We start from the raw sequence: 17,095 nt of genomic DNA, 5'->3' as shown, positions 1-17,095 counted from the left end.
CCTTTATCCTTGTCAAATTAGTTTTAAGAGTTCCGTGAAAGGGAGCCTTTTTTTAAAGCTAGCTGTTATATGCATAAAGAATTTATTTTATATTGAATTATTACAACTGAGTTAATACTGGACTCCCAGAGTACTTGGGGGCAATTACAGAGCTAAAAGGGACCATAGAAGACTCTAATCTAGGTCAGCTGGAGGTGATTTGGTTCCAGGGGGCATTTGGCAGTGTGGGGAGGCACTTTGTCATGACTGGGAGGGTACTGTTGGCATCTGGTGGGTGGAGGCCAGGGATGCTCTAAACATTCTACGATGCACAGGACAGCCCTACAGCAGTTACCCAGTCCAAAATATCAGTAGTGCCAAGGTTGAAACGATCTGATGCTTTCTCAACAAATTAGATTATATAAAGAAAGGACTTCAAGTTAAAAAATACAAATGAGCAAAAAAATTAATAATATAAATATCACCTATAATCCCACCACCTAAATAGACTCCTGTAAACATCTGGTTTGTATCCTTTCAGACATTTTCTGTGTGTGTGTGCGTGTGCGTGTGTGTGTGTGTGTTTTTCACCAAGTTTTTATTGAGGTCCTCCTTGGGCCACTCTGCTAAGAACTGGGAATATAGCATTGAACCAAAACAAACTCCAGTCTCCGTAGCTCCCCCACAGACAGACATTTGTTCTTCTCTATGTTTAATAGGTTCATGTATAGGTACTTAACCTGGTCTCACTTTCACATGAGGTTTTTAATGTTTCTCAAATTCAAAATAAAGCCAAAAGATTTTCACAACCCATGTTTTGGTGCTTTTTCCCTCAGAGGTTACCTAAGCAAATTGAGGAACGTAATGAAAGACTAAAGGAAGATATGTTAGGTAAGTCTGCTTCCCTTACCTTCTCTTGACCATAAATAGCTAGGAAGCCGGGGATGGGGCCATCAGTACTTTTATTCATTAGAGGAGAATACAGCAGTTAGAAATAGCTTTGGGGCCCTTTGTTTGTTGTGGGCACCAGTACCGTGGGGCTCCTGAGTTCTTAGCCATTTTTAACTCTAGAAGGAGCAGTGTGGTTTAGAGTGGATAGCAGCTTTTCAAAAACTAAACTTCCATTTTGTGGGGTTGTTTTTTTGTTTTTGGAAAATTTTCCTCCCTTCAAGAATGCAAACATAATTAACTCCCAACCTGGGCTGCCACCAGCCTCTATTTCAGATCATGAATTTCTTAAAAACAGTTGAATTTCTTCATTTGAGTAAACAACTTCAGGTTTTTTGGGTTTTGTGTTTTTTATCTATTTATTTATATTTGGCTGCACTGGGTCTTCATTGCTGTGTGTGCGCTTTCCCTAGTTGTGGCGAATGGGGGCTACTCTTCATTGCGGTGCGTGGGCTTCTCATTGCGGTGGCCTCTCTTGTGGAGCACGGGCTCTAGGCGCCCGGGCTTCAGTAGTTGTGGAGCATGGGCTCAGTAGTTGTGGCGCATGGGCTTAGTTGCTCCGTGGCATGTGGGATCTTCCTGGATCAGGGATAGAACCCATGTCCCCTGCACTGATAGGCGGATTCTTAACCACTGCCCCACCAGGGAGGTCCCAGCTTCAGGTTTTACGTTCCATTAGGATGCAATCAGTACAAGCCAATACCATGTCAAAACCAAGGGGACTTTTGTTTTGAAAATGGCGTTCAGAGTCCCTTTAGTGTTTGAGAACACATGCGAGGGCAAGAATTAGTAGTAAATAGGAAGGGGGAAAAGACTGTGGGTTGGGGGGTCGGGGAAATGGTTTCATTTGACCCATGTTTTAGTTACTTCTTGTATTTGCCAAAGCATGTTTATAGTTGGAATTACAGAATTCCTCTCATGAACAGTCTGCTTGACGAAGGGGAGTAAAGGTTCCTGGACAGAGACCTGCCCAGCATAGTCTGCTTATAACCTGTCTGATAGTTCTCTGTTCAGGATCTCCTATATATTTTTCCTTATGAATATTTTCTAGATCTATATTGTGAATTGCAATCACATGGGACTAAAGGAAAATCATTTAAAATAAATTGAGCCTGGCCATGTATGGCCTTTAGGCATTAGTATCCAGAGAATGAGACAGATTTCCCCAAAGATCACTGATAGCAAAGTTGATTGAGAAGAAGCCACTAACCTAGTCGATCCAAAGCCCTCGCCCCTGCTGGATAGACTCAGACTCCAAGGGGAGATGCTTCAGACTTGGGGAGATTTCTGGAGCCTTCCTCAGTTTTTCCAAAATTGGCTCTTTCCCTAATTTACATATTTAATTAAATTTGACACCATGTTTGAGCAGAAAAGTTATTTTGGAGGTACTTTTTCTTCAAAGAAGAGGGAAGAGAGCATTTTCTTACCTATTCACAATGATGCTTTATTTTAGCAAAAAAAAAAAGGAAAGAATTTGCATTTAGCTGAGCTGGATTTCATGCTGAAGGAGACGACTTGGTGATTGAGCATAGTGGTTTTGGAAAAGACACTTAGGCGCTGGTCCCTGGGTCCATTTGTTTTGAACCAATATGGAAAAATAAAGGGATAGGTGTAAATTGAATCTTACTGCCATTGTCAGTTCCAGATGGAATCAAAACTTCCATCTGTCCTTGTCACTCTAAATTCTAATGAGCTGATGTTTCCTGTCTTGCGGCTTTGGCTTTTACTTATGTTGTTCCCTTCATAAACAACTTAAGTTGCTTGGTAAGTAATATGTCAGTTTGTTGTTACACATCAGTAGTCTGAATGGCTGGACTCTTTTATATTCTTTTTTTCTTTTTTTTATTATTACTTTTGTCTGCATTGGGTCTTCCTTGCTGCACGCAGGTTTTCTCTAGTTGCAGTGAGCAGGGGCTGCTCTTCATTGCAGTGCGTGGGCTTCTCATTGCAGTGGCTTCTCTTGTTGTGGAACATGGGCTCTAGGCGCACGGGCTCCAGTAGTTGTGGCGCATGGGCTCAGTAGTTGTGGCTCACGGGCTTAGTTGCTCCACGGTATGTGGGATCTTCCTGGACCAGGGCTTGAACCCATGTCCCCTGCATTGTCAGGCAGATTCTTAACCACTGCGCCACCAGGGAAGCCCCTTCCTTTATATTCTTAATGAATATAAGGATCATGAATAAAAATTGGTTCTGGGTGTCACCTCCCGTAGGAGAGCCTTAAAGGGAGAAATCACTCTCCGCCCCACAAGAGCTTTCTGGTGTTCTTCCTTCCTTGTTACAGATGAACCACCTTTGATTCGTGTGCTTTGAGATTTTTGGAGGCTGGTCCCTCTAGAAGCGCAGAGTAACGTCACTTGCTTAGAAGTTCTGAGCAAGCTTTTTGCAGTGGACTGCATGATTTTTAGTGCTAGTTTCTCTGGGAATGATGGCTTCTGCTGGAAGATTGGCAGTTAAAGATTTTTAAAACTGCTTAACACCATTTGTCACTGGCATTTACTACGTTATGTGATAATTTAACAAAATGAGATTGTCTTTAAGTTTGTTCGATAATCTTGACTTGCTTTTCCTTTTCTCTCTGTAACTTGACTTCCTTTTTGTTAGAAAGAAGAGCTACGTACCCCCCTTCTTGGGAAAAAAAATTCTAATTGGAATTATAAATGGGTAGAACATACTTGCTCCTCTCTTCTTAGTCTGTCATTTATAAATGTCATCCTTAGAGCAGGAGTGGAGACCCAGGGTGGCAGTCACTCATAGTGCCACAGTCCTTGCCAGAGAGGGACAATCATGCTGAGTTTAGATTTGAGGAAAGGGGTCAGTAACTGGAGTGTTTCCTTTTGTCCTTTCCTCTGGGAAGATAGCCTGGTGGCTATTATAGCCAGGGAATGACTTAAGGGTATAGTCAGTGGTGTGATGAGGCGGGAAAGATGTCCTGGACAGAGCACCCCAAGAGACTCAGAGCATTTAGCTTCTGTTCCAACAATTCTGGGGGATCTGCTCTTCCTACCTCAGTCGAGAGGCTGTCCTGACCTGGAAAACCTAGAGCTGTGACATGAAACTCTTTGATTCCCCCAAAGGATCAAGAGACGTGGGTGAGGCACTGCCCCAGAAACCCTACCTTCCTTTCACTGGCACACAGCTGCTCGGCACACACAGGGGCCTTGTTCCGCATCCAGCCCAGGTTTTCCACTTGTACCATACCCTCCTTCCACCTTCTTGGAACATGTTGCTGGTCTCCTGATTCCTGAAGTTACTCAGGTGTTCACTCCTGGCCATTAGCATCCTAATGAGTGTGTAGTTGTGAACTGAATTAAGAATACCACCTTGTATGTTCCATGTTCAAAAGCTAGATTTGGAGCCGGAAGTAACTTGTTCATTGTCATTGTGAGGATGCAACAGGTCTTTTTTGGCTATTCCTGTGCGTTGTGTGCCTCTCTGCAAGTGATAGAGGGGCCTAGAATCAGCTCCCTTGCCGAATATCACGAGAGCCTCGAAATTGTTACTGTCCCTTAAAACTGCTGAAGCCATACATGTGGGTATGGAAATCCAGGCTCTTTTTTCACATTTCTCTTCCTGCTGCCCTGCCTGATACTCGTTACAGACTGTACACTTGCCATGCCGTGTGCTCTGGCCACTGGAGACTCTCTCAGCCAGTTCCGTGTTGCTGTCACCCCCTCAGTAGGGAATGTCAGTTTTGGGTTTTCGATGCCCTGCTTTTTGCTTCGTTACCTAGTTGCTGCTCCTGTAGCTTCTCCTCTTTGATAGTTCTTGGTAAGGCTTCCTTCCACTTCCACGTTCACCCAAGAGCTGACTAATATATAAGCATTTGAATTGAGTGTGAATTTTATTTTCTCTATTCTGTGCTCTCTTAATTTGCCTTTTGCTCAGAGGAAAGCAAGAGTCACAGCTTCATGGTTTAGTTTTCTGCCTCATAAGAGGAAATGCAGTGTCAGGATTCACTTGGATGCAATTTGGTTCTCCTAATAGGAGAAAGTCCTAAAGGATCTATTCCACTGGTCCCAACCTCAGTGATCTTAAGGAGGTGAAAACAAATGGCCTTCCAGGCTCTCCTGATGCTAAACTGACTACTGCACAGTCAGTATCTCTGAAGAGAAATTATGTGTAATGAGTCAGTTGGGTTTTTATAATACAGTGTTGCTTGGAGACGCAGAAGTTAATATTTATCAGAACTGGATCCAGTGCCAAGCCTTGATCTCGTGTCATAACTGTTCTTGTCTGAGCACAAGCAGTGTTGGACTCTTCTCTTTGCCATGGGATCTCTTATAGATGAGATCCTACCAGTTAGGGACATGTGGGCACATTCAGGCTGAGTCATGGTGTCAGATTGGCTACAAGTGGAAGTAAAGGAACCTAATACTGCCCTGCTCAGGGGAGGGGTGGGATTTGGCGGCCAGTGGAAAGTGTGGCAGATAGGCTAGTTTGGCAGATGGTCCTGTCTTGGGTTCAGCGAAGCTGCCCTTGTCTCTGAGCGCCCACCCTGACTGTGAACAGCAGCAGGAAGATGGTGAGTGTGTGTGTACAGAGCTAGGAAGGAGCATGACCTCTGCTGAAGGTGCTTCTCTGCCACCATCATCAACAGTAAAAGGTGAATCTTGCAGACACCGAAACTTGTTGGTTGTACCTTAATGTTGTGCTCTGTCTCCTTATGTTCCCATTGGCCCTACGCTAATTTCAGAGCTTTTTTTAATTGAAGCGTAGTTGATTTACAATATTGTGTTAGTTTCAGGTGCACAGCATAGCGATTCAGTACTTTTGCAGTTTATACACCATTTGAGGTTATTACACGATAATGGGTATAATTCCTGGTATATCCTTGTTGCTTATCTATTTTATATATATAGTTTGTGTCTGTTATTTCCATACCCCTAATTTCAGAGCTTCTTCACCTGACAGTGTAAACATCAGATGTTTGTTCAGTGAATAAAAGGCCTCTTTCCCGTTATGCCTCACCAGCTTTCTGTCAGAACCACCTCCAGGCTCTCCTCTTGTGGTTTATTCTTCACTTTGCCCCATAGCATTATTAACCCTGAAAGCTGTTCTCAAACCATCAATGGCCTTTGCCGCGCCCTGCCACCTCCCTTTCAGCCCTTTGGGCACACTGCCCACCCTTGCCTGCCTGCCTCCGTACATTTGATCCTACCATTTTTGCCTGCACTGCCCACTCCCTCTATCTCAAATGGTTGCAGTCCTGCCTGTCCTTTGGTGGTGATTGAAATGCAGACTCTCACACAAAGCTCTGCCAGATCTCCCTCCTCCCTGCCCAAGCTGGAGGGCATCTTCTTCTTATTGACTCTCATAGCATTTTATATCTCAGCTACATGTGAACTGGCTTCTGTGTGTGTCTCATCTTCTATCATATCTAAGCTTATTTTGGTGTAAAGACAGTGTCCTGTATCTTTGCATCCCCGCCACACATATGTACTTAGTACATGTTGGTTGAATTAATTCAAGTCAGGTTAACCTCAGGTCTTCTCTAACGGGGAGACTATTTAATCATGTGTCTTTTTTACGTGTCTGCTACCTTCCAGGGACTTCATGTACGTTGTCTATTTAGCAAGCAGACTTCCCATCTCCTGTTCTACTGTTCTGGCGATAATAGTCAAGCTATTGTGGAATGTTATAAAGGCAGAGATACGAGAGTAAAAGGAAAAAAGAATGATGCCATATGTGTTAGGTTGGGTCCTTGGAGAAACAGAAGGCAAGATTTGATTAGAAACACAAGAGAGGACTTCCCTGGTGGCGCAGTGGTTAAGGATCCGCCTACCAGTGCAGGGGACATGGGTTTGAGACCTGCTCCGGGAAGATCCCACATGCCGCAGAGCAGCGAAGCCCGTGCGCCACAACTACCGAGCCTGCGCTCTAGAGCCCGCGAGCCACAACTACTGAGCCCAGTGAGCCACAACTACTGAAGCCCGTGCAGCTAGAGCCCGTGCTCCGTAACAGAGACAAGCCACCGCAATGAGAAGCACGTGCACTGCAACAAAGAGTAGCCCCCACTCGCCTCAACTAAAGAAAGCCCACGCGCAGCAACGAAGACCAAGCACAACCAAAAATAAATTAAAAAAAAAAAAAGAAACACAAGAGATTTATTGGAGGAAACACCTGCAAGGGAAAGTGAGGCAGAGGGGCAGGAGCTGGACGTGAGTGGGAGCCGCGTCAGGTCCCTGGGAAGAGGGAGGACTTGGTTCGGAGAAGTCCTGCACTCCAGGGTGGTGTCAGGGACGTTTCAGCAAAGCCACTGGGGAGCCACAGTTACCTGTCACAGGGGCCCCTGCTCTGTCCCTGCCCTGCTCCGCCACTGACTGTGGACAGCCGTGGGACCCTCGACCTCTGCATGGAGGGAACTGTGCTCCCTGCATCTGGAGAAGCACGTGTTCACGGCTGCCACTCCCCAGAATCAGCCAAGCGAAGGTCCAGGGCTCCTTGTGGTGGGCAGGTCCTCCAACCAGTTAGGCAAAGTCCGGGCCTGCGCAAAGCCCCCTGCCCCCTCTCCATCTGCAGTTTGAATACTTGTGCCCTTGCTTTGCCGCCGTCTCCAGGTGCAGCGGCCTCCTCACCACCTTCAGTAACTGCTCCCCGTCCTTCAGAGCCTTGTCTCTCCTGAAACGCCTTCCTCACACCCCTGAACGGGCCTGCGAGCTCCTCTGCGCTCACCTCAGTCTTGTGTCTGGGTGCCCGCTAGGCTGTGAGCATCTCAGAAGCCAAGAATAACTTGTATTCTTTAGATCCCAGTGCCTCCTATAGTAGATACCAAGTCATATGTACACTTGCCTTCAAATTGTTGTTCTGGCAGTCGAGGTGGACTTGCAGTGATCCCTCCAGCCCAGGTGGTAGCCCCTGGCTTGGTCGACAGTCCACAGTGGCCCTGGGACAGGCTCTTCCTGGGGACTGTGACGTGAGTGGCCCTTGAGGCTCCTTCTTACTTTTTACTCACTCCGTGTCAGAAGAGTCAAGAATTGTGCCAGCAGTGACATTTTATTGGGCTTCTTTAAATGATTGTCTCCTCGCTGTCCTCTCTCCTCTCTCTTCAGCCCCAAGACAGACAGACTGCCCAAGTTCTGGCTGACTCACGCTCTCCTGGGGCCCCTCTGTTTTCTTGGCTTGTTGCGATCCCCTATTCACGCATCCATCTACCTGCAGCAGTGCTCTGGGCCTCTCTGTGCTGCCACCTGTGCGCAGGGGCAAGGTCTGTGCCGGTGATTCTCCTTAATCAGCAGCACTGAGCATATGTGTTCCAGGTTTAAGTTTGGGAAGCCTGCCTGGAGAGTGGTCAGTCTGGGTTTTGGGAACTTACTGTGAATATGGTGAGCTGCCAGGGGGCTAAATCTTAGACTGAGTTCAAAAGTTGCCAAGAGTTACTAGAAAAGGTCTTGACACTTAAAGGCCATGCATCTTTAAGTTCTTTACCTGGGGTTTATTTCAAGGTGGGAGACCTCAGAGGGACAAAGCTGCTAACAAGGGCAAGGTGGGAAGGAACCTGTACCTCTGATGATCTGGGGTTTCTTTCCCTTTTACCCTCATCCTCATCTCCATTGGAAGCAGACCTGCAAGAAAAATTAGAACAGTGTAGAAATGGTCGAAATACGTATTCACCCATCCTCACCAAGATTTTCCAAAACACTCCTAGCTTCAGATATTCCATCCTGTTGCCCACATATCCCTGTAAATCTCTCAGATGTCCTGGAAACTCCAACTTCTGTATAAACTCCGTGGCCCTCTTGTATGGAGAATCAGCATAAAAATCCATGGTTATACTGTGTGTCTTCATTTAGTCTTTATGACATGAACTCACTTGGTGATTAACAAGGAAAGCCTGAAACTTGGGGAGGGAGACTGGGCTGTTGAGGTGATGGTGCTGTGCAAGAGAACAAGATCTCCCGTTTCCTGAGAAATGATGAGTTCGGTGTGGAAGCTAAGACTTGCAAAAGCAGGAGGCTCTTGTGTTTGAACCCAGGTTCAGTAGAAACCCGCAGAGTGGAATTAGATTCAGCAAGTCGCTCTGCTGTTCCATGGAGAACAGACTTGGGGGGGGGGGGGCTTGGCCCTCCCCGCCAGGCTTGGCCTTCAAGCCCCAGGAAGAGCAGCCCATCGCTCATCCCAGAGCCTGTCCCCTGGGGCGTCTGGACAGGAGGCTTTGCTGTCGCGGCAGGGCTCCCGTGTGCTCCTCTACGCAAGCCATGGCTCAGGGTGGACAGCGCTGAAGTGATTGCTCTGCTGTACATTGGGGGCTGAGGGTTTCATGATTTTAAAAGCAGGAGTTTCTTTTTAACTGCAGAGAATCTCTTTTTATCTTGTAATCAGATAGTGAGGCACTTGGGGTCTTCCTGCTTCTGCTGACTCCCTGTATTTACTGGACTTTTTGCTTTTACATTGCAGGTAAACTAAAAGATCTTGGGAACTTGGTCCTTCGGCCTTTTGGACTCTCCACAGAGAATTTCCAGATCAAACAGGATTCCTCTACTGGCTCCTACTCCATCAATTTTGTTCAAAATCCAGATAATAACAGATAACAAAGATAACAATGGCTTTTAAAGCTGGCTTGGAAATTGTATGCTGCCTGTGTTAGCAAGGGGAAAGGCCCTGCCAGTGTTTAACGTTTAACAGCATCTTATCTCAAAGACAGGCTATCTAGTAGAGGCCAGTGCTCCCTTCTCCCCCTTGTTTTATGATCAGGGTGAAACGCAGTTCCTGATGTAATGAGCCTAATTTGATTTCCATTTTAAGGTGGTGTCTGTGCAGCTGTTGCTGTGGTTCTGGCTGTTCTTTGTTTTGTCCGGGAGAAAGCCTGCTTGTCAAGGCTCACCTCCCCGAGCTCCACAAAAACAAGCCCAGCTGGAGTCTCCTGGGCCGAGCAAACCTGCTGGTCGGAGACTGCCTAACCACGATCGATGGGGTCCCCACCTGCTGTTTCCTCGCCCCGATCACACGCACTGCCCAGGCTGCCCTGCGTGGGCTCCAACATCTCCTAATTTCCTCTGTGGTAATAAACGCTTTCTGTGACAGTCTGAGCTGGGTTGTGAATTTTGTCCCCATAACAACAGCTAAAGCAGTGTTGGTTTTGAGCAGTGTTACTGGATTCCACAAATCTGCCCAGAGTCTTAGTTGCCACCTTGAAGATGATCTTGAAGAGCTGACCATCCTACCATGTATTAGGATTCAGAAACTCCACCTTACAAGCTGTCCCGGGCCTCTCCAGGTTTGTGCAGATAATTATGAAATCAGTGTTTTTGACCAAGTATCAATCTTAGTAATTTCAACTTAAAATAGCTTCATTCAGGAATGGTGGTATGTGAATCCCAGAACAAAACCATATTCTTTTAGACTCCATGAACCCAGAAGTTTCAAAGGTAGATTTTTTTTTTTCCTAGTCATCAGTGCTGGTGAAAAGCTTTTAATTGTGATGGTTTGAGTGTCAAGGGCAGTGACGTGCAGGTTTCATCTTAGAAATGAAGTACACGTATAATTCTGTAAGTGACATGCAGTAGGCATGCTCCCAGTGTTAAGAATCGTGCTGTTGTTTTGCTCTGTTCCTCAGAGCCCCTCAGCGTGTGTTGGTAGGCAGTGGAGTCATATGCTGTATCCACACTTTGTGATTTGTGAAGCCTTTATCCCAGATTGAAATGGAATTCCTCATACACTTTATAAGGGGAAAGGGAGAAGGAGAATGTGGTTTTTAATTTTGCTTTGCTATCTTTATGATAAATCCGGCATCTGATTTTTCCCGAAAGGTGTGTGTGAGAAATCATACAAGTTGTACAGAAAGCTTAGCTGAAAGCCGTGTGGCCCACCCAGCGGTGGTGAGTGCATCCTGGGCAGCCGGTGCTGTGCACTCCTGCTCCAGCAGGAGCAGCCCTTCTCAGACCTCTTGATCTCAGGACCCCTCCACACTCAAAACAATTTAAAGAGCGCTTTGGTTTATGTGGGTTACATCTCTTCATACTTACTGTATTCGAAATTAAAACAGAAATTTCTTAAATATTAATTCCTTTAAAAACAACAAAATACATTTTATGTTAATACAAGTATTTTAGAAAAAATCTAAAAATCACATTTTAGTAAGAAGAGAGACACCGTTTTACATTTTTGCAAATCTCTTTAACGTGTGGCTTGATAGATCTGCTTACGTACTCGTTTTGTCACGATATCACATGTCATGTAGCCTGGAAAATTCTGCATACCTGTGTACTTGTGACAGAATGAGGCAAATAACCTCTTATGAAAGGGTCTTAGGAACCCCTGGGGAGCCTTGGACCACCTTGAAAACCACTTTGTCAGATTATGACTTTTGACCTCAGTTGCTGAGACTAAGCAATGGTCAGGGCTGAGATTCCTGAAGGCTATCTGAGTCTCCAAGGAATAGGAAATAAACCTGTTTGCCTGGAAACAGCCTTTCTTAAGACAATACCATTGCTGCAGGGGGTAGAGGTTTTGCTTCTTAGGCATCCTTCCTCCTCCTCCGCACTTCCTCGCTGAAATCTTAAAGGAGGCCAAACAAGGCGAATATTAAGTGCTTCTAGTGATTGGGCCAAGTAATATACCTGGAAAGGTAAGGAAGGAAACCTAAGTAGGTGTGAGTTTGCTTAAGCCAAGGGGTTTATATGTATCACTGTTACTTTTCTGCTTCCAAACTCTGGAAGAAAAGATAGATTCAAACCTTTTGAAAATGTTTGTTCAAACCTACAGAAAAATCCTGACAGGGTTGAAAAGTAGGAAGAGTGTACGTACGAGGGAGGAAGGTGGCCTGTTGCTAAGATGTATGATTTAAAATTCTGTGATGCCTTCCTTCCCTCACAAAAAAAAAAAAGGTATACCAGAATTTACTTTTAAGGTAATCACACTGTGACATCGTATATATACTTATGCCAGTGACATTGCAATGGATCAAAATAATTTTGGAATCTCCTTCTAGAATTTACTTGAAGGCTCAAACACATGTTTAAAAATACTATGATCTATTCCCTATCTGCATCCATGAATAGACCAAGAGCTTCTGGAAGGTAAGGGCCATATTTATATTCTTAATAGCACCAGCAGCTACTGCTTTACTAGAAATTTAGTAAATTGGTATTAAAGGATGTTCCACGAGAAGTGGTCTCAAAGTGAACAACCATTCTATCCAAACGTCTCTAGATTCTGTGGCCTTTATTTGGTACCTGTTTTTTTGACGCTTAAAAAGACATAGAGTCCCTTTAAGCTGGTCGAGCGCATCTTGTGCAGCCACGTAGAATGTCCTCAGATGGTGATCATTCAACCTGGCCTGTAAACATATGCCTCCTGTTTTCTTGTTTGTTTTTGTTTTTTTGGCTGCGTTGGGTCTTCATTGCTGCACGGGCTTTCTCTAGTTGCGGGGAGCGGGTGCTACTCTTCACTGTGGTGGCTTGTTGTGGAGCATGGGCTCTGGAGCACAGGCTCAGTAGTTGTGGCGCACGGACTTAGTTGCTCCACGGCATGTGGGATCTTCCCGGGCCAGGGCTTGAACCCGTGTCCCCTGCATTGGCAGGCGGCTTCTTAACCACTGCGCCACCAGGGAAGCCCTGCCTCCTGGTTTTTAAATTCTCATTTTTGCATCTTGTATATTTTCAAGGATTTGTGTTGAGACTTTCAGAAATCCCCAACTTTTCCTCTAGTTTCAGGCTCCCCTCCTTCTCCCAGGTCATCTTGTGTTCTCCGTATATGTTTCCACACCGTCTCCCAGTTCTCACATGAGCAGCTTTTCCGTTCATGGGAGCCTCTGCAGAAGGCTTGCCCAGGAAATGGCACTGTCACTACAACAAATTCACACTTGAATGGTAGTTTTTCTGTGCAGAGTGTACTGTGGATTAGTTCATTTTCCACACATCATGGTTGAATCCTAGTCTTAAAATCCAACCTGTTTTTCTAAGAACTGTGACTTTCCACACGCATCTTCCTCCCATCACAAGCACTGCAGCTGGTTTCTCGTTCCCCTGCCCTTTAGCTCCTCGTCCCCCCCCCCCCCCCCCCCCCCCCCCCCCCCGCCCCCACCCACCCAAACGTCTCTTATTGCGTTGTTGTGCTTATAGGCCTAGAGAATGTTAACACCATGCCGAGATGTGGAGGCTGGGAGTGGCCAAGCCTGCTAGCTAATGACCTGAACATTGCAGCCCGGGGCCCGCGTGTGAGCTTCAGTAAACTGACAAGACTTCACACACTGGACCTCCAGAGTTACTCAGGTACAGTCAAAGGCGTGAATGTTTGTTGAGTCCTACAACACTTTGTGTAGTTGAAGGTAGGGAACTGCTTTAGGAAATGTTGCTGGGCCTGGTGATTATTTCTGGTGCTCCTCAGGTCTCTGTGGTGGTTTCCAAGCCTATCGCTGTTAACATCTCACACAGCTCTCAAGCTAGAATCCAGACTGCTTTAGGAAGACCAGGCACAGGGACTTTACGGAAGCGTGTTCCAGTCTGATTGGACTGCCGTGGAATGGGGAGCCGGCAGCGGCTGTTAAATGTGAACCTGATTGGAAGGTGTATTTGGAAGGTTGTTCCCAAGAGCTAAATAAGCAGACCTGCAAATTCTGTCTTTTACAACTGGTTTAGCAAAACTTGGAATGTCAAAAGGGAAGGCTGTGATAGGAGACCAAGGAGGATGGGAACAGCCGTGCAAGTTAATGGCTGCTTTAATCTTGAGAAAGATCTTTAAAGGGAAGGGCCCAATAACCCTCCAGACCAGAGTGCAAATCTGAAACACGGCACAGGACAGGAGAAATCAGCAGCTTAATTAAGCGCCTGCCCTTTCCCTCTCGGCTCTCTGTGCGTTTTCGCTGTGCGAAGGGAAAGCCTGCGGCTGCCCGAGCTGTCTCCTTGGTGCGACTGAGCCTGCAGCCCAGCGGTCGCCACCAGCCCACTGTTATGTCGGTGTTGCTCTCTGTTCACTTCTGCTTTTGACCCTGCCTTTTTCACCTCCCTGCCTCGTCCCTCCAGTATTCCTTAAGACGCTGTACTCTTCCTCTTCTACTCCTGTGGGTGTATGCTGTGTACTCGATACACACCCCACACCCTAGTAGAATCTCCTGGAAGCAATTTCAGTGAGATGTTTATGACTCTTTTCAGCCTGCCCCCTCTGCACTTCAGTAGTAACAAGCTTAGTCCTTCCATCACCTAGATTTCCTTTAAAACAGGAAGTATGTGGATATTCCACCACATACTTCCAGAAGTGGCTGGAAATTCTGTTCCTTCAGGGAGCTGCACAGCTACGCAGAGAAGGGAGGTTTCCAGTCACTTTCTGTTGTCTGGAGAGCGGCCTTGAGCCCACACTAGACCAAGTCCATTAATATTGCTGAAAATGAGAAATGGACTACTTGCTACCAGCCAGTCCAAGAGGTGGGGCTAAAATAAACCGCAGAACATCAGAGTGACTGCTTAAGACCTTTCAAAGGGCAATCAAAGAAACTAATGATAAAATCAGTTTATGAAAACCAGTGAGGATGTCCTCAAGTTTCAAAGTATCAAAAATTTCAATCTTCCTGGCTAAGAGCTGGTAACTGTTGAAGGGAGGGATGGGTATATGGGGTTTGTTGTACTCTACCTTTACAAATGTTTGAAATATTCTATGATAAAAATATTCCATTTTCTTCTAATTTCTCAACCCTCTGAGGGCTATAAGCTAGGAATAAGCTCCATCACACAGAAGTTAATTCAGCCAGACTAGAAATATGACTCCCTACACCGTTTCCTTTCACTCAAGGGGAAACTTTGTAAACTCACATTTTCCCCTTAGCTAAAGCATGGCAGAGCCTGCTACCCCACTGCCAAGGAAGCCCACAGCTAATAATCTGGCCATGATTCAGTCCCAGCTGCTAGTTCCGGCTTGCTGAAAAATACAGCCTACCCAGATGGCAACTCCTATCAGGCACTGGGACCCCTCAGCCATCAGGCATCATGACAGATGTGAAGGGAGTCAACCCAGAGGCTCCTTAGGAAGCCCTTAGTTCCAAACGTGTGAGGAGCTAGATCTGCAGATAGTGAAACCTCATTGTTCTTGGTGTGGTGCTTTGCTAGGCTGATGTCTGTATCAGACACCCCACCGACTCACACCAGGCAGCTGCCCTGTGCCGCCAAGCACACAGGTGCCCTCCAGCTCCCAAACTCAGCAAGTCGGAAATCCACAAACGTGAAAGTCGTCAAGCAAACTGAAGACAGAACGAGGCCAGGGATGGGGAAGCAAGGGAATGGAGTGAGGTGGGGCGTGTTTATTGATAAATTTCAAAGGATATAGGCTTTGGTGGACGCTATGGTCCTTGTTGTCAAGTACACTATACTGTTTTGTAGGGACGGTCTGACTGCCCCAAAGGAGAATACACCGTCTGCAACTTTGCCTCAGGAAGTTAACTGGGAGAAAAGGTCTTATAATTTCCTAGAGCTCTGTGACACTGACTGGATTCTGCCACTGGCTGGTTGGCATCAGACCAGGAGTTAGAGCTTCAGCTTGTGCATTTCCAGCTGTTCCCTTTCTACAGGCGTTAATGCAAGGTGCGTTTAAACATGTGAATCACCCCCATCACCATCTTGTAAAGTTGCTTTGTGTCTCACTGAAGCCCCTGGCGGTGCCTTCCTAGGGCAGTGACACATCAGGCTCCCCTTTACCTCAGGGCCCTTCCCATTTCGGAATTCACTCACCTCCTTTAGCTCACAGGTTTGAGCGGTCTGCTCAGTGTCCAAAGGAGTGCAGACAGAGTTCAGAAACATAAGATTATAGAATATTTCGCTCGGGGAAGAAGGTTCTCTGATGTTGCCCATGTTTTTGGCCTTGGCTGAGTAGGAACTAAAGAGCTAGTTGAGTGAGACACTTATTTTCCATACCCCATTTTGGCCAGTGTGGCCACTAAGTGATTCTTCTGTTGGTAAGGTAACTGATAGAACTAAGATTAGAGTCCATGTCTCTACCTTAGACTAAATAAAGCAAGTTATTCAGATAAAAGCGTCATCATAATATCACCCACTCTGTTTCCCTCCTTTATGTTAGAAAGTTGCTTCTACAAATGGGCTTCAGGAGGGAATGAAGAAAGGTCTAACCCTAGAAGTATTGACTCTCCAGGTCAGTGACCTAGCATTGGGTTTGGCCAGCTCTTTCTTTCTCGGGGCACAGGATGCCTTCCTTAGTCGTATTCTCTTTCATCCCAGGGTCATCGCCTTCTTGATATCAAAGGAGTTAGGCCGTGAAATTTTTTTGTGAGTAAGGAAAGATTTGGCAGGATGCTCATCACTAGAAGAAAGTATGCTTAAAAAACACTATTCAAAGCTCTGAGGGAAGACTCTTAAGTAAAAGAGTAGAGACGAGCTGTCAGGTATAAAAGCAAGGAAACGGCTAACTTTTACGTGCAGTGACACGCCCAGCGTGTGCAGGGAGACACTGATACAGCCTTAACGTGATTTGAGGGCATGGATCTAAATTATGCTGTTATCTGAAGACAGCACCCAAAGTTGCCATCTGTGGCTTTTGTTACTCATTCCCTCTATCTTGTAGGAGTTGTATCTATAAATATACTGACATGTATACAAGATGGTTAGGAATGGTATTGCAGGGGGTCTCTTCTAAGGCCTTCCCAGATAATATGCACATGACTTGTTTACCTTCCCTGGTTCTCTCGTTCCATTTTCATTTGTGGGAAACATGAGGGAAAAAAAAAAGATATTAACGGAGCCAGATTTCAGTGGCCTCCTCCTTATGCTCATTTAGATAAACTGAAATGGGAGAATGTTTGCGATTAAAGACTCCATGATACTCTGGAATAACAGGCAGCCTTCTAAAGGATAGCTTTACTCAAATGGGGAAAGAAAAAAAAAAAACGTATACTGACTGAAGTTTCTGGGTCAGCCCTAAAAAATCTCAACTGTCTGGTAGGTATCAAGAGGCTAATTTTTCCTGACAACTGAGTGTTTCTGGTCAAACACTTGACCTAACATTGGATGTACTGGGCTTTTAAAGAAGTAACCATTTATCCATAAGGGCAAGGCTAATTAAAATTAGGACAAGCCCAGCAGTAGATGTTTGTTTAATTACATCCAACTCTGAATGATGGGTTATTCGTTTCCATCAGAAAAGAAAACAGTAATGTTGGTGCATAGGTTCCTAGTTAAACTATTCTCCTTTCCTCTATCCTCTATCCTCATAAAGACATCCCATTGAATCT

The 17,095-nt window shown here is 45.7% G+C and overlaps 1 protein-coding gene and 1 long non-coding RNA gene across 3 annotated transcripts in view; both read left to right on the top strand.

The window, feature by feature from the left end:
• The window catches only part of TTC1 (tetratricopeptide repeat domain 1), a 75,528-nt gene extending 65,578 nt beyond the window's left edge, over positions 1 to 9,950 (top strand). For both annotated transcript variants that reach the window (XM_027084406.1, XM_027084405.1), the window contains exons 8-9: positions 816 to 870; positions 9,322 to 9,950. In XM_027084406.1, the coding sequence (XP_026940207.1) occupies positions 816 to 870; positions 9,322 to 9,455 (189 nt within the window). In that variant the 3' untranslated portion in view covers positions 9,456 to 9,950. The remainder of the gene's footprint in view (positions 1 to 815; positions 871 to 9,321) is intronic.
• A 2,785-nt stretch (positions 9,951 to 12,735) lies between these two features.
• The window catches only part of LOC113608275 (uncharacterized), a 36,339-nt gene continuing 31,979 nt past the window's right edge, over positions 12,736 to 17,095 (top strand). Inside the window, exon 1 of the long non-coding RNA XR_003428290.1 lies at positions 12,736 to 13,136. This is a non-coding gene — a long non-coding RNA (uncharacterized LOC113608275). The remainder of the gene's footprint in view (positions 13,137 to 17,095) is intronic.

This window comes from Aethalodelphis obliquidens, unplaced genomic scaffold (genome assembly GCF_003676395.1).
Source record: "Aethalodelphis obliquidens isolate GAN/ISIS:26980383/991018 unplaced genomic scaffold, ASM367639v1 scaffold52, whole genome shotgun sequence".
Taxonomy (NCBI): domain Eukaryota; kingdom Metazoa; phylum Chordata; class Mammalia; order Artiodactyla; family Delphinidae; genus Aethalodelphis; species Aethalodelphis obliquidens.
This window is presented reverse-complemented; position numbering and strand designations above follow the sequence as displayed.